General features: G+C 36.6%; 1 protein-coding gene across 13 annotated transcripts in view; it reads left to right on the top strand.

Annotated features, from left to right (window-relative positions):
* The window catches only part of PCGF3 (polycomb group ring finger 3), a 55,434-nt gene extending 38,891 nt beyond the window's left edge, over positions 1-16,543 (top strand). For all 13 annotated transcript variants that reach the window (XM_071424616.1, XM_071424618.1, XM_071424619.1 and 10 more), the window contains 7 exons: positions 425-521; positions 4,290-4,345; positions 5,318-5,428; positions 5,930-6,018; positions 7,682-7,819; positions 9,822-9,902; positions 11,215-16,543. In XM_071424616.1, coding sequence (XP_071280717.1) covers positions 425-521; positions 4,290-4,345; positions 5,318-5,428; positions 5,930-6,018; positions 7,682-7,819; positions 9,822-9,902; positions 11,215-11,262 — 620 coding nt within the window. In that variant the 3' untranslated portion in view covers positions 11,263-16,543. The remainder of the gene's footprint in view (positions 1-424; positions 522-4,289; positions 4,346-5,317; positions 5,429-5,929; positions 6,019-7,681; positions 7,820-9,821; positions 9,903-11,214) is intronic.
* The last annotated feature ends 260 nt before the right edge of the window (positions 16,544-16,803 follow it).

The raw sequence follows: 16,803 nt of genomic DNA, 5'->3' as shown, positions 1-16,803 counted from the left end.
TTTCCTGCTTTGGAATTCTTTTTGTGTGCTGCCACCACACACACTTGTTCTGTAGGTGTCCATGGTTAAAGCAAATATATTTTGTTTAGTATCTTAATGGCAAATAGTTCCTGTAATGTCATCCATGCAAGCTGAATGTTGACCTGCTAGAAATTGTTCTAGTAAATTTTGAAGTGAGATTTTGTGTTGTGTACTGTGTTAAGGTTTTTGATAGGTATAGATGCTCTAATTCTAGTGCATTCTTTCCCTGTATCAGGAAAATTTATGAAAGATACTTGAAACTGTGTTCTGCAAGATTAGACATATGATGCAGAAAAATGAACTTCATGTAAATTTCAGTATTGTGCATTCTGTGACTATATAAAAGCAGACTTCTGTTATGCTACTTTTATTCCTTTTTAATTGTGAATGTCTTTTTTACTAGTCTGTAGAAGCTGCCTAGTGAAATATTTGGAGGAAAACAACACCTGTCCAACCTGTAGGATTGTTATACATCAGAGCCACCCATTACAGTATATTGGGTAAGTATAAAAGCAGAAGTGCAAGTAGCTTCACTCTTATCTGGTTCATCCCCTTTGATACAGTACAGCTTCTCTCAGAATTTTTGCTCTTTCTTATCAGCATGTTAAACATTGAAAAAGAAGTATGAAGGTGACTGAGGAGATACAGAATGAAACTTCTGCTATGAGTTTGCAAGGCCTTAGCATGGTAGCTTGTTCCAGACTTACAAACAAGTTAACTATACACTCAAATGTTTAATTTCTGTGTGATTTTTAATGAGATATAGTCATTCCTCATTTTGTATGCTTGGGTTGTAAAAATTATATATATGAAACATTTGTAGGAATTACACTTTTACAAAATTATCAAAAATTAGTCTCAGTTGAACAGTGCTTTTCTGTGTGACAGTAATAAGAGAAATAATTTTCAGCTTTATTGTTCAGTTAATCTTCCAAAGGTCTGCTTAGGTTGTAGGAACAGATAAGAATGTCATAGAATCATCATAGAATGGTTTGGGCTGGAAGGGACCTTTGAGATCATCTAGTTCAGGTTTCTCAAAGTTCCCTGAAGCCTGGACTGACACCCCGCTACCCCCCCGCCTCCTTTCTAGGGGTGGGGTATGCACAACTTCTCTGGACAATCTCTTCCAGCCTTGCCACTCCCACTGAAGAATTTCTACCTATTATCTAACCTATATCTGTCATCTTTTAGTTTAAAACCATTCCCCCTTGTCCTATGACTACATACTTGTCTAAAAAGTCTATTTCCAGCCTTCTTTTGGGTTCCCTGCATGTACTGGAAGGCTGCTCTGACGGTTCCCTGCAGTCTTCCTTCTCCAGGCTCTACAGCTCCAACTCTATCAGCCTGTCTTCACATGAGGGGAGGTCATTTTCATGGCTCTCCTCATTTTCATGACTTTCCTCTGGACTCACTCTAACAGGTCCACATCCTTTGGGGCCCCAGAGCTGAAAGCACTGGTCTAGGTAGGGGCTTTTGCAGGCAGAGTAGAAGGACAGAATCACGTGCTTCGATCTGCTGACGAGTTTCTTTTGATGCAGCCTAGGTTGCAGTTGGCTTTCTGGACTGCTCTTGCACATTGCCAGGTCATGTTGATTTTTCCATTTGCTAATATCCCAAGTCCTTCCCCTCAGAGCTGCTTTCAGTCACTTCTCTGCCCAGCCTATATTTGTGGTTGGGATTACCCCAGTCCAGGTGCAGGACCTTGTACTTGGCCTTGTTGAACTTTGAGCTTCACATCAACCCACCTCCTAAGCATTACTTCCTTCCAGCATGTCTACTGCCCCATACAGCTTGGTGTTGCTGGCAAATTTGCTGAGGGTGCCCCTCAATCCCACTGTCACTGACAAAGATGTTAAACAGCATTGATCTTAGTACTGACCCCTGAGGGACAGCACTTGTGACTGGTCTCCTCTTGGATATTGAACTGTTGATCACAACTCTTTTGAGTGCAACCATCCAGCCTTTCTTGATCCAGCAATTCCTTATGCACCAAGTGCTGCATTAGTCAAATCCAGATCTCTCCAGTTAGGGACAAGGATGTTGCGCAGGACAGCATCAAATGCTTTGCACAAGTCCAGGTAGATGCCATGACTCACCCTTTCCTCATCCACTGTCTCTGTAACCTCATCATAGAAGACCACCAAATTTGTCAGACACGGTTTGCTCATAGTGAAAGCCATGTTGGCTGTTGCCAGTCACCTCTTTATTTTCCATCTGCATTTGAATAGTCAAATTGCATGTTCACTAAGTATTTTTGTTGGGTTTTTTCCTCCTTTGCTTGTCAGAAAAGACGTTCTTTTTCTTTTCCTTGAGTGCTTTCTTTCCTTTTTACTCCTGCTGATGAAAATACATTGTAATGGTATGTCTGCATTAGCTGTTGCATATCAAGTAGTGTTTTGTCTTCCATTATAAAGAACTTGTGTTTGTTCATAGCATTTTTCAACATGCCTTTCTCACTTCTATAACAATTGCGGAAGCAATGGTTTTAGCAAATGAGTCTGATTGAACTTTTATAGAAAACTGTCAATGTTCTAAACACACATTGCTCAAGCTCATTCTCATTCAGGAGCCTGTAACTAAGTATACTAAGCATATTATAAATGTATCCACATTTATAATACACACTCATACTCCTGTATGAGTGTATAATTAAAGGGACAGGTACATGCAAGTAGGCAAGAATGAATAAATGACATGTAAGACAACATGTTTGCCTCGGTTCAAAAACTTGGTTTTTGTGCAAAAAGGGCCAGGAAACAACATGATATTGAGAGCAGCTAGAAGGCAATTTGTTATTTGTTTTTTATTGTTGAATACACTTCAACTTAGGTAAGCTGCTTAAATTAGTTGTAAAATATTGCCCATTGAAACTGAAACAGACTTTGTCCAGCCTACTTTTGGATATATTTATTTACCTTTTTAAAAAAATAATTGACAGTCTGGAGTATCACAAGGTGTTTGAAAATGGAGATTTAAACTCCTATTCATCTCTGTCTGGAAAATAGGTAAATCAAATGTGTCTCCTTGTTTACATTTCTAAATACTGTTAAATAGCATCAGAGACTTAAATTCTTTGGTGCCTTAAAGATCATCTGTATGATCTAGTTCCAACCCCCAAATTGTCACCTCTGATTTAATGGTGGTGTCATACTTATATATTTTTGTTCAAATAATTTTGGCAATGTGTTTGCAGTCCATAAATGACACTTTATAATCTCAGCTTGTACAAATGAGATTGCTACTGGTGAAAATGACATGAATTTAGGGTAAGTGATATTCTGAATCTTGTAGTGCTACTTAGAATATTGTAATTACTGCCTGTAAATGTCTTAATTTGTCACGATTTCTGTACTTGCTTACTGATCTCCACTGCTGCAGAGTGCTCTTGTCAGGTGATGAGAAGCCTGAGATTACTCTTGTAGGCCTTTTCTGTTCAAATCCAATTCAGGACTTGATACTGCAGACACTTTTGAGATTATGACATTGCAGCAGCCAAGGCAGACACTTGAAATGTTTCTTATACTGTTTCTTAATTGGAATTTAATGTAGTACTTAATTTCTTTGAGACCCATAACTTATTTTAGATTAGAACAGGATTTTTCTAGGTGAGCTGGGGATTAAAGTTTAGAATCTTAACTTGCCCCACTGTCCTGCAGTGGGATTGTTGACTTTTTTTCATTTGAGCCACACTACCTCTACAGGCTACTTAGCTAAATAATGTTTCTCACAGTTACTTTGTCTTTTTAAGAAAAAAGTAAAACTTAGTTTGTTGTGGTCTTTTTCTGTGAACTCATCTCATACATTTTAGAAGATCCTAGTAAAGATAATTAATCTAAAAATGTGAGAAATTAGTCTATAGGGGTGAGAAATAAGCTATTATTGATTCTTTTGTAATAAAAATGAGTTTAAGTTGGAAAAGAGTTTTAGGTTATTACTATCATACTTGCCTTTTAGGTTATTACTATCATACTTGCCTATCCTTGTTGCAGAAGGACATACTCAGTGGGGTGAATTCTTCTACAGACTAGTTTTTCTCAAACTTTCATTTGTTTTCTGTCTAAGCTTGTACTTTTTCATAGTTTCTTTTGTGTTACTGTTCTTTCTGGTTTGATAGAAATACTGATTGAGAAGTAAAATTCTTAGATGAATTTAGAGATTTTTGCATATGGTTAATACTGGAACTTTTTAAGAGAAATGTTTTCAATCAAGATCATGAACTTAAGCTTTTGATTTTGTTTCTGGTTTTTTGTTTTTTTTTTCCTTGCTAGTCATGACAGAACAATGCAAGATATTGTTTACAAACTTGTGCCAGGCCTCCAAGAAGGTAAGTTGCGGTGTGACCTTTTTAAAGGTCAGTTTGCACATACTTCTTTGACATTAAATATAAAAGAAAGTTTCAAGTGATGAAAAGAGAGGCTGGGGGGGGGCAACTGAGAAAAAATACAGTGGAAAATGAGACTCTTTCACTTGTGTAATTTTTAGCAATTAATTTAATTTCGTACCTGTACTAGCAGCAACTGAGTGTGGGGGTGGTGGGAGGCAACGTGGGATGTTTCTTCCAAAAGCAGTATTATGTAAAGCAGAATAGTCATTCAGCTTTCAAATGTTGCCATACCATAACTCTAATTTGTTTTTGTTATACCTGTTGTGCAAGCTTTCTAGAATTCTCAGAGGTAAAATGCAATTTTAAAATGCTTTTAGTTTGTGCTATTTTTGAGAGTTCTTTTTTGTTAGAGAACTTTCAATTACTGTTTTCATAATCCTCTTTGATGCTAGATCTGTTAAACTAAAGAAATACTTTATAAATATTGCTCAGTGGTTTTTTTTTGGTCTTAATGTATGTTAAAGTTTTCATTTAAATAAAGTATTTAAATCTATTGAAGCTGCTTTTTAACCAGAGCATTTCCAACTGTCAGTGTGATTAAATAGATATTTTAAAAATTATTTCTGGGATATTGAAAACCAGAACTATAAATAAAAATTCAAAACCAATGTTTTGACTGAAATTCAGTCATACTCAAAATGGGGGATATTCAAAATTAGCTGTAGTATTTTAAATTCCATCTCATTCTAACAGTAATAGTGTAGTAGTAACTATACAGATAACTTTTTTGCTTTTCTAATTCTGAAAAATAAGATTAGGCGTAACTTGATGCAATAGGAGAGATAGAAGATAGTAAATAATGATACCACTGCCACTTGTTGGCAGTCCTAAAGTGGGAAGGGATTTGGAATAACTTCATAAATGTTGCATTAGAACTTTATTACAGGAATTAATATTTGCAATTTTAAACAGCGGAAATGAAAAAGCAAAGGGAGTTTTATCACAAACTGGGCATGGAAGTTCCAGGGGATATCAAAGGGGAGACATGTTCTACAAAACAGCACCTAGATTCTCATCGAAATGGTAAATAGTCCTTTATTTATTCTGTTTTTGGTGGGTGATGTATAGTAAATTGATGAACAGATCTGTTTGAAGTATGTGCCCAGTGAGTACATTACAATCATTGTTTCATAACAGCAAGGAATAGAGTCAGCATAGCATTGTTGCCTTGTCCCTTATTTCTGCACAGAATTTTTGGTTTTAGCTGTTAATAGAATGTTGCTTGTGGCAAAGTTGGTCTCCACAGCAGTGCCTGCATGGGGACTGTGAAATTACCCAGCTTCTGGGCTGCTAGCAGCTGAACTCCATAGGTGTTCTCCTCTTTCATGTCACGGGCTGTTGGCTGGAAGTGTTGCTTGAGCCGATAAGCACAATTTGGGGATAGCAAAGCTTATTCTATACTGCAGTCCTGAAACTTGCTGTTTTAATTGTATTAGCTCTATCAGATGCTGCTGAGTATGTATGGAGTTTATATATGATAATAATATATATGTATCCCATATATCTGGGTTTGTTTTATCTAAGGTGAAACTAAAGCAGATGAAAATATAAATAAAGAAACTTCGGAGGAAAAACAGGAAGAAGATAATGACTACCACCGAAGTGATGAACAGGTAGGCTCATAGGGCATGCTCTAGTTTTATCTTCTGTTTTAGCTGTTGTGGTTTGGTAAGGTGACTTTGATAATCTAACAGAGAAGAAAATAAGTTTATTTCAAGCTACTTCTTCTGTTCTCTGATACAAACACGATGCAGTTTGGGCAATGCTTTTTTGTAAGCATGAGGTTTTACCTTTGGATTTTGGCAGGAATGGAGAATACATTCAAATCTTCTTGCAAATATCTTTATATTTTTGACTGTTTATGAGTCTTCAAAGTTTGCTGTCAAAACAAATTAATGAAATTTTCTGCTTTCTACAGGAGTGCACCCCAGTGTTACCATCATACATTAAGCTGAATGTGTATTGGTAATTATGAATTAAACCACTGGCACTGTTAACACATTCAGTGCAGGTAGCTCAGAGTGCAGTTGCAATGAGAGCTGCACGCTGAGCTCTGGATGGGAGCCCGAGGCAAGAGGCCATGAACTGCCAACCTTTGGCACAGGAAGGGGCACAGGGACCTGTGGTACCAGCCTGGGGACTGGACACTGAGACACAGAAGCAGCTGAGACCCCCAGACTTTGGTTCTGTGAGGGTATGAAAGCCCAGGGGTTCCTTTCTTCAGGGCCCCTTCTCCGAGGCACCAGCTGGAGCTGTTGTTATTTAGTTACTGCACCACAATTAAGCTGTTTGAAGGACCTGGATGTCTGAGACTGTGCTATGGGAAACCTGGGGTTGAGCTAGTAAGGAGTCCTGGTCTGAATGTGAGTGTGAGGGGTGTAGCTGTGAAGGGGCTTCTTTCCCAGCTTAGGTGGTGTGAATGTGACTGCCAGAGCGGCTCCTGGATGGCCAGACAGGTTTCCTTAACAGCAGTCTTACTAACTTATTACATACTTTGTTTTCAACCTTTAATACTAATACAGTGTTAGCCCTGAATCATAAAAATATTATAAAAGCAGGGAAGCCCACTGTTAAGTTTAGAACACAAAGCTTGTTTGAAGGTGAAACTTCCCTTTGGTATAAACAAGCCATGCCTTTTATGTTTTCTGATTATGTGAGTCCAGAGTAACTTTAGCTTGGGTTAATTTTCTTCCCAGTTGCCATGTAAGGGAACTTTCAAAGGGATTGTACTTGTTACTAGGTCCTCCTAGTGCAATACAAGCATACCATCACAAAGAGTTTAGACTGTAATGAATAGCTGCATGGGAGAAAAAGTGAGAATTTGAAACATTTGTCATATCATTTGTATTCATTCTTTTTAAACATGTTAAAATTAAACTAGATTAGCAGTTGCATTGACAGCAAGAAATTATGTTAGAAGCAATCATTAAGAATTGACAATGGTTTTCTTAATGGTTTATTCAATGGTTTCCTTCTTCTCTGTTTTCTTGCTCTAGCTTTTAACATATGGCCCTCTTAAGCTATTGACAACCTATGAATTTGGACTGAAGCAGCCTTGTTCCAACATCAAAAATTACTACTTGAACATATTTGTCTTATTACTTACCACTCGGCTTAGGAAATCTTAGAAAATGTGGTTTTCTTAATAGGCATTTCAGTTTAAAGAACACTAGTACTGTACTTCGCTGTATTGGATTAATAAAAATTGCATGTGGAATACATAAGACTGCAGAAAATTGTTGCAGCCAACTCTTGATTTTTTGCCTTTTTCTGAAGGTAAGCATCTGCTTGGAGTGCAATAGCAGCAAACTGCGTGGATTGAAACGAAAATGGATTCGTTGCTCTGCACAAGCAACAGTCTTGCATCTAAAGAAGTTCATTGCCAAAAAACTCAACCTTTCTTCTTTTAATGAGGTAATATTTTAATTTTTAAAAATAAGTTTACAGATACAAAAACTTGAAAGGGGTGGGTTTGTTCCTTTGTAAAAAGAATGTCTTATTCTGATTTTATTTTCAGAAAACAGAAGCATACACTGCTTCTTGAATGCTATATATGTTACATAGCAATTTTCTTATCCTTTCTTGGGTCTGTACAGGACTTTCCAGTTAGTTTGCAGTGCATCTTTTCATGTGCATTTATAAATAGTTGAGGAAAAAGGTTTGCTTATGTGCTTCCACATGTGTTTAAATGGACTCTGGCAAGATGATTTCTTTGATATATTGTAGTTGAGTTTATCTCAAACATTTTAGGAAGTTTGCACTCTACAGGGGCCAGACAGAAACACTTCAACAGTGAAGCCCCATTGAAGAGAAAGCACTACAAATATGTTGTTCTTTTCTGTGCTCTTAGTGAAGCTCAGTCTGAAGTTGCTGCCTACCACAACCAGATTGTTATCAGATGCCTACTTTTCCCTATCTTTACAGGGTATCATGAGAAGAATTTAAGTTGAAAGGTACAGAAAAAAAAGGCAATACTTTGAACTTCTCCTAGATTCAAAAATTAAAAGTGGCAAACTATGAATGCAGCCCCTATTTATCACTTGGCTGGATCTTGGTAACAGTTTCTGGACATCTCAGTTGACTCTCAGCTTGACATCTCTCAAATCCATATTATGACATGGATTTACTGAATTTCATTAAGACATTTCATACAAGTCAAATAATCTGCTTTCCAGTCCAGTATGTCAACACCTTGCTGCTCGATCTTGTCAACAGCCAATTTGCATCTCTATCACTTTTCCTCCATAGCTTCTGTACACTTCAAACTAACACTCTCTCTCTCTTATGGTTCAAGTATATCCCCAAACTCTGCCAGTTTTCCTGAAACAAAACCATGTATCCCGTCTTGTCTTCAGCTGGTTCAGAGGTGGTTGACTCCTGGCTTTAGCCCAGCAGCTAGATAGCTACAAGGATTGTTCAAAAGGTTTTTTTTTTAATATATTCTTTTGGTATATGCGAGTGTAAGCCCTCCGATGCAGTGTGCCAAGATGTGACTTAAGAATCTACTTGGTTTCTACTGAAAGAAAAACTTCTCTGGAGTACTGTTTATTTTTTTGTTATCCCTTTCTGCCTTCTTAAAAATACATAAATGGTCATGTAATCATTGTACTAGTACTAAGTCATATAGAAGGAGAATTTGAGTACATGGTTACTTGGTTGCTTGATACAGACTATTTCAGGTTTGAGTTACTGCTATGTAAGTGGACGGCATGCACATTCAGGCCTTCCTGGGCTATGGGGTAAAACATTGTAACATAAGCCAACTTGGTGGAACTTGTTCTCATACATGTTCCCTGGTTTTAGTTCATGTTCAGATATTGTAGTTCAGCTGATTAGTAGTCATATGATCCCTCATACTTTTAGGTTGAGATCCTCCCTGTTTCTAATATCAAGATTTTTAAAAACAGAGATAGAAAATAAAAAATACCTGTTAAGTATCTGTAAAACCCCTATAAATGTAGCATATAAGTATATGGCAGACAATGTTTTTTTAAAAAACCTCTGTCCTTGTAACAATGCCACCTGACTGGTGTTAGGTAAAAAAAAATTCATAGTATGCTAAATAACAGCTCCCTTTGAGATTTCTCTCCCCTTGTTCATGTATTCAAGCTTTTTAGAAGCATGTAAAGCTTTCAGGAAAGGACATTAGTATTGCTTGGGAAGATAAATCAAACATTAAATCCATATCATACTATATTTCTTAGGCAGGCATTGACATGGTCTTTCAGTACTTTATGTTGAGAGCAGATTTTATCTTGTCTTTCCTGGTATGATTTTTGTCTGCAGGGCAACTTCAGGATTACCAGTTCCAGTGTCTTCAGAGAAAATAAGTCTTGTCAAATGTATAGTAATATGTGAAATACGTTGTTTGGTGCATTGGGTCCCAGTGAATTAACTGTCACCTTTATTTTGTCAGCTGGACATATTATGCAATGAAGAGATTCTTGGCAAGGACCATACGCTCAAGTTTGTAGTTGTTACTAGATGGAGATTTAAGGTATGACACAATGATTCAATGTAAATCATGAAATGGCCAAATAAAATGTTTATAAAATAGCGATAATTTGGAACTGTACTGCAGTATAGCTTTATAGAAGGTACTTTTATAAATATCTACTATGATATCCTTAGACACCAAGTATTTATTTGTTTCCAGTAAGTGAAGGAAAGGAGAATTAAGTATTCATTGGAAGAGAAAAGGGAACACTGTATTAGTTGTCAAATTGTTATCAAGTCTGTCAGAGGAAGTAGAAGCTACAAAAAGTGTTATTTTTAACCCCTTCAGGCAGTAAGAATGAGTAGCAAAACAGAACACTTAGGAGGAGAGTCAGTATATGTACACACGGAGTTACTGGAACAAGAAGTTTGTATTTGTAATGCAAAGCCAACACATTCTGAGCATACAGTGTACACTGAGGTGAAATCACTTGGTGGCTTTGGATGCATATCTAGAAGAGGTCCGTGTGGGAGTAGAGAAGCATTTTTCTGTCTTGGAATTACAAAATAATTGACCTGTGTAAGAGTCGCAGGGTAAAGTCAACGGTCAGTGTTAAAAATGCAGAGATGTCACAAGTGGAATCCTGCTGGAATCTGTTTCATATGGTGTTTCTGAATGACCTGGAAATGGTCTTTACAGTTCTGAATGACAGGTGATTAACAAACACCTGAAGTTGAATGTAAGTATAGATTAAAGGATACAATGCAAACATTAGGGTTTTGTGGTGTAGCAGAGAGAACCAAACAGATTGATGTGCATCTATGCAGTCTACTCTTCACCTGTGAGAGATCTGTGTAATTGTGAGTCATGTGGAAAGCAGAACTGTGAACTGCCCTCCCAAGTGAAAGAAGTGGTGGATGTAAAATGGAACTGAGACACGGAAGGTCCAGAACAAACAAGCTGAAGTAATTGTTTTTATGAGACACGGAAGTCCATGGTGCAGGATGTTGTGGTGTAAAAGTTTGCCTATTCATAAAAAAAAATCAATGATGCTTTCACAGAAGAGGAATCAAGTGAGACCTATTAAATGTGAAGTACCACATACTCTAATTTCTGCTTTCTGGACATCCCTTACTTCAGGGAGTTTTCCAAGATAAACAGATCTGCTCCTGAGATTAAGGGGAAAGGGTTCTTTATTACTTGTTTGAGCCCCACAGATGAAGTTGCACTTTGTCTTTGTCTTGGTGAATTTTTGACAGATCAGATAGTTGCTCTTGTCTTTAGTGAAGCTTTCGTTTATGACACAGTTTTTCCTACTGAACAGATTAGTTCTGGATTTGTTTCTTAACTTACTGGTATTTCTGTCTTGCAGAAAGCACCTCTACTGCTACATTATAGACCCAAAATGGACTTGCTGTAAGGGAACTTAAGTGTCCTTCTGGACAGAGCTTTTTGCAGAGACTATCATCTGGCACCTTCTTAGTGCATCACTAATCACATGACACAAACCAGCTGAATAATTTTGGAAGACTGGAGGGCTTTCATAGTGGGCTGTCCTGAATATTTCTTCTAGGGATGTGTTACCTAGACTTCTGGGCAGACAATATTTATACTTTTTGTATGGAAGAAAGAAGTTTCAACTCAGCAAGACACTACCAGCATTAAGTTTACAGATACTGAAAACACTTCACAGTTCCATGTAGCTCAGCCTGATTTGTCTCTTACAGTTACACACAGAAAAAAAGTTTGAGTGTTGTGGGGTGATATAAATATGTTGCTTTTGACACCAAGTTGCTTTAGTTACTTCTCGCATTCTAAATCTTTAAAAACTATATTTTTGCAAAGTGTTATTGTCTTATATAGTATGCCTGATTGCATTGGCTTTATTGAAGTTATCTGTAGAGCATTGAACATACCTGATAATACAGTGACTGGTGATAATTTATTATGCTGCATTGAAAACTTAAGAAAATCTGGGAAACCAGTAAATTTGTCATTTTTGCCCAGTTATTGCTCTCCCTCACCTTGTGTTTTAATAAAGTTTTGATACTTCTGTATACGTGTTAATTTGGTAAGACTAATAGAAATAATTTCAGTTGATTTTAATGTGCTGTGATATATATTTTGCTATGGTATAAATTGCACCACGTAATGACAAATACTCACAAGTGCTAGATTTGTGAATTTCTTAAAAAATAAACATTTCTTATGTATTTGTGGCTTGCAGAAATCAGTTTTTAATTTAGAGAGAATTTGCTATCACTAGCTATTGAAACAGTGGCTCTTGGACAACTGTGGGAGTATTGTAGGTTTTTCATTTCACTGATTAAAACTTACAGGCAGCTTTAAATTTCTTTAGCTGTTTTCTTACAAAACCATAGCATTTTCTGTACTGCAATTCCAAACTTACTTGGGGTGGGGAAGAAGGGGGAGTCAAGACAAGATTATTTTAGCACCTTTTGGCCTTAACTAGTAATTTTGCTTGCATCAGCCCTAATTGGATGCAAGGTAATACACATTAATGTATGTATGGGTACATACATCTATATACACATATAACTATATATGTTATAGAAAGCACCCTCAATGGCACTTAGCAGGGCTCACTGCACTTTTTGTAAGGCTTTTGGAAATAATTGGCTTTTAAAAAACTGTAGTTGAAAGTGATTTCTGCAAGCTATATCCACTATGTATCATCCATAGAACAATTGTAAGAACATTTGTCTGGCACAGGTGTGAAGTCACTGAAAACAGTGTATGCCCTATTATGGCCAGCTGGAAATAGTTAACCTAATTTTTGGAAGAGTTTTCCTGTCAGCTGAAAATGCTAGTCGCTATTCCTATTATTAAACCCTGTTATTTTTTGATAAATTGTCTTTTGATAAGAAGCCCTGCTTCCTCTTGCTGTGCTCCTTTGCTTCTTCTGCTAGAAAGTGTTACTTAGTAACTGGAAGCTGATACTGCAAGAGATTTATATAAACATTTTAAATATTCTTCCTCTTAAGTTTTCAAAGCGCTACATTCCTCAGCACATTTCCCTTAATTTCCCTCTCTGGAGTCTTCAGTTCTCCTTTCCCAGCTCTGCTGCTGCTTGTGCTTACCTTTGACAACAGGGCTCCTTATTTTGATTACAGTCACAGATATGAGGAGGAAGGAAATGAAAAAGAAATTATGTGAGCAGAGAATGAAAGGGAGCCTCCTGAATTGTGGAGATGGAAAAGAGAGCCACACAAAGGCCAGAACATGCTGCTGTCCATGCAGGTGAAAGTGTTAAGATAGCTGCATTTTAATGTTTAGGTCACACAGAACTCCACATCTGGTTCTTGTGTGGTGTTTGTGTGCATGTCTGTGATTCATGCAATCAAATTTTGCTCTGATTTTATCTTGCTGTTTGTGTATTTTTGGCTTTTTTTCTGTCTTGAGCATTACTTGATCTGGCAGAAAAGAACAAACAAGATCATGTGTCTACCATTTTTAAAACTTTCCATGAAAGCAGTCAATGCAGGTGGTATGGATGTGTACACAAGCTGACATACTGGGCCTCTCTGGAGCTGTTTCTTACGTGATTGTTACTGTTCTAGTGTGAATAAGAGGCTGGCTTTGCCACTGAGGCCCTGAGAATGTGGACAGGACTGTAAGGGTCCCAGCTCTGTGCACCCAGAGTATACACACAGTGGCTGTACCTGATGTAGACATTAAACTAAAGCTGCCAGACAGCATTCTGATTAACCACCTTAATCAGAATATATATATATATATACACACAAACAAAAAAATATATATATACATATACACATATAAATGAGATCTGTCTACCTCAAGTGTGTGTACTGCAGGAAACTTAGGAAACTTTTGTATGATTAGATATTGACGCAGTGCTGTTAAAGTACATTGGGATTTCATTTCTTCCTTGTGTACTTGAGCAACTGAGAAATTAATTACGAACACGCAAATTAAGAAGCCTTTCAAATCTATCTCTTGCTGTAACAACTTACAATAGAAAACTTATAACTTCATAACCATCTTTAGAATCACTTGAATTTGTTATGGTGCTATCAGTATATAGAAAACTCTGTTTATATGGATACATAAATTCAAGCCAGTATTAATACCTATAGCTGGGGTTTTTGCTTGTAATTGTGTGTAACTGCTTTTGCAATGTGTTTAATCTGATAATACTGCACCATTAAAAAAAACAAAAAAACAAAAAAAAAAAAACAAACAAAGAAAACCAAACAAAAAACCCCCAAACCAACAAAAAACTCCAAAGTTACTCAGTTGTTTTTCTAAATCACATGTGATAACATCTTCACTTCAAAAATTGCCCTCAGGAGTGGTGTGACTCTGTCTGTACCATATGTTAGTCTCACTAAAAGACTACAGTGTAGAGCAAGGTCTTCTTTGGGTCAGAGCCTTGTTTAATTTCTGTGACACTTAAGAGACAATTTATATCAAGATTATATTGGGTAAAGTAACCCTGATACTGTTGAAAGTTGAACTAAAATTTGGACACGGCCATACATATTTCTTAGTTCTGATGAGATCATGGTAGTTGATTTTGGCTTTTGTGAAGATGCCATTACTGTGAAGTAGTTTTTATAATTTCTTACGCTGGTAAATAGTTGCAGTAAGGAAGTATCTTGTTGCATTATCCTCAGCAGCAGTGAGACTGATGAATCACCTGGGCTTAGAGTCTCACTAAGTATACTTTCATTAAAAATAAAGAATTCAGATAGAATATATAATATTGAATTTAAATAAGATTTGGGGGTTTAAATTTTAACTTTATAAAATTATTTATTCTATTTTAAGCCTTCTGTCTTATTTTACCATCCCAGTATTTTTGGTTTTAGTGGTCCAGCTTTATTTACGGGCATATAAATTGAAATTGTAAGATGTTTTTACAAGCTTCTTCCTTTTACATTGAGTTTGAGTAGCTTTCATCTGTATGTTTTTGTTTTGTATGGATAAAGAGCATTACTTATGCTTTTGTGCAATAGGTTTGAAACATGCATTTATTAGGCGTATGTTTAAATTGTAAATGTAGCATCTACTTACCATTACATTTAAAAGGAATGTAGATGGCTTTTCTCACTTGTTCAAATGGAGTTTTATTTGGGGCTGTTATTTGGGGGTGGGTGTGTGTTTTATGCTTTGTTCCATTTTTTATTTCATGAGTGAAATGGGGGATTTAAAATTTCTGTAAGTACAAGAACTATCTGTCAGCAATATTTTAAAATAAACGATCTTGCAAGAAACCTTAATGTGAATTGTGGAAGCAATCGACAAGACTTGCAGCCTATCTGAAAATGTTTTGTGCCATTGTTAGGTCTGGTATATTTGTGTACCATCACACCTGGGAATATTTTTTCTATGGTTGTGCAATAGTATACACAACACTGTCACTCAGGAGATATGGGACCGTAAAAAATATCAGACTACAACTATGATGGTGCTATTTTTTCCAGTAGGCTATGAGCCTTTGAAAGCTTATCTGGCTCTTATTGTCTTTATAACAACACAGTCCTAGGGGATATACAGTTTTTTTTTTTTCTACTAGATGATAAATATAACTTGCTGTTTTACAGCATCCTGCATATTACATTGAGATAAAGATATTAGGAAAAAGCCAACCAGTCTGTACATCAGTGAGATGAATCTTAGGTACACATTTTGTACGGAAGGCTTTACTGAACAGAAAAATCAAGTTTCTGCTTTTCCTCAGGTAATCACTTCAGTTAGGATGTTTCACTGAAAACATTAATGCAACTTTAGTTAGTCTACCTAAAGTTGGTAACAGAAATTGTTCCACGCACGAATCTCCCTACATAAGATACAATTAGATGTTACTTGGGTCTTTTGAGATCCATTTTTGAAGAAAAAGTTGCAGAGAACAATACTAAAGAACATGGAACAATGCTTCAGTCTCTGCTCTCATCAAAACTTGCAGTCAGGACAAAAATTACCTAGAACTTGGGTCTTGTGGCAAATCAACAGGTAATGTTTTACCTGTTTATTTATATACAAATTAAAGGTATGACTCTACTGTTTGTTCCATATTTTATCCTACTTAAGAGTTTTTTGGAAATCTTTTGAAGCCACAATGACCTGTCCATGTCCTGGTCGTAGGGTAGGAACTACATGTCCAATTCTATGAACATTTACATTGGTAACTTTAGTAATAACCTGGATGGTTCCACAGAAACCAATGGGTTCATTCATGCAAACAGAGGTATGGCTGAAGGAAGAAGTCCTGAGTTTTGAGTACTGATACTCCACTATTTTTGTTATTTCTGTTTAAAATGGAAAGTATTGGTTTGATGGAATCTTTAATTCAAGTGACTTATCTGGACAAAAGGAAAGTTTGTTCTTTCCTTCTGCAAACAGGATCATTTTGCAGTTAAGGGACAATTAGCCAGTGCAACCACTAAGCCTTTTATCCTCATATGTGGTGTAATAAAGATTCTGGAACTGTCAGAGTGTAAAACCATATTTTTGGCTTAGCTTCATTTAAAAGTTTACAATTTTTTATGCTTTGTGTTGCTGTGTAATTTCTGTACTACTGGTGGCTAGTTTTGTCTGAATAAGCCTTTTGGGGATTAATGCTTAATGTTTTGATTTTATGATAGTGAAGCTTGTATCCAGTGTTTTGCCAATGAATATTATATGCTTGTTAATAAAAGCAGAGAAACTAACTGAAATGCTGTGAGGCTGAAAGTTTTTGTCCCATTCTTTTGAAGGAACATAAGGAGCTAGCAGTCACTGTAGCACTGAATAAGTGCAGTGTGACTGAAACAGAGGTGGTGTGGCATTGCATTGTCATAAAATCTGCCTTTTACTCAAAACAGAGGAATGGCTTAAAGTATTACTCCACTGGCAGTATTTCTGTGACAAGTGTGTGTCAAGTAACTGCCAGATAGGAAATTAAATGGCTTCAGTCACTGAGAGGGAAAACAGCATT

Source organism: Agelaius tricolor, unplaced genomic scaffold (assembly GCF_023055355.1).
Source record: "Agelaius tricolor isolate 1412-34295 unplaced genomic scaffold, bAgeTri1.0.p SCAF_4, whole genome shotgun sequence".
NCBI classification, from domain to species: Eukaryota; Metazoa; Chordata; class Aves; order Passeriformes; family Icteridae; genus Agelaius; species Agelaius tricolor.
This window is presented reverse-complemented; position numbering and strand designations above follow the sequence as displayed.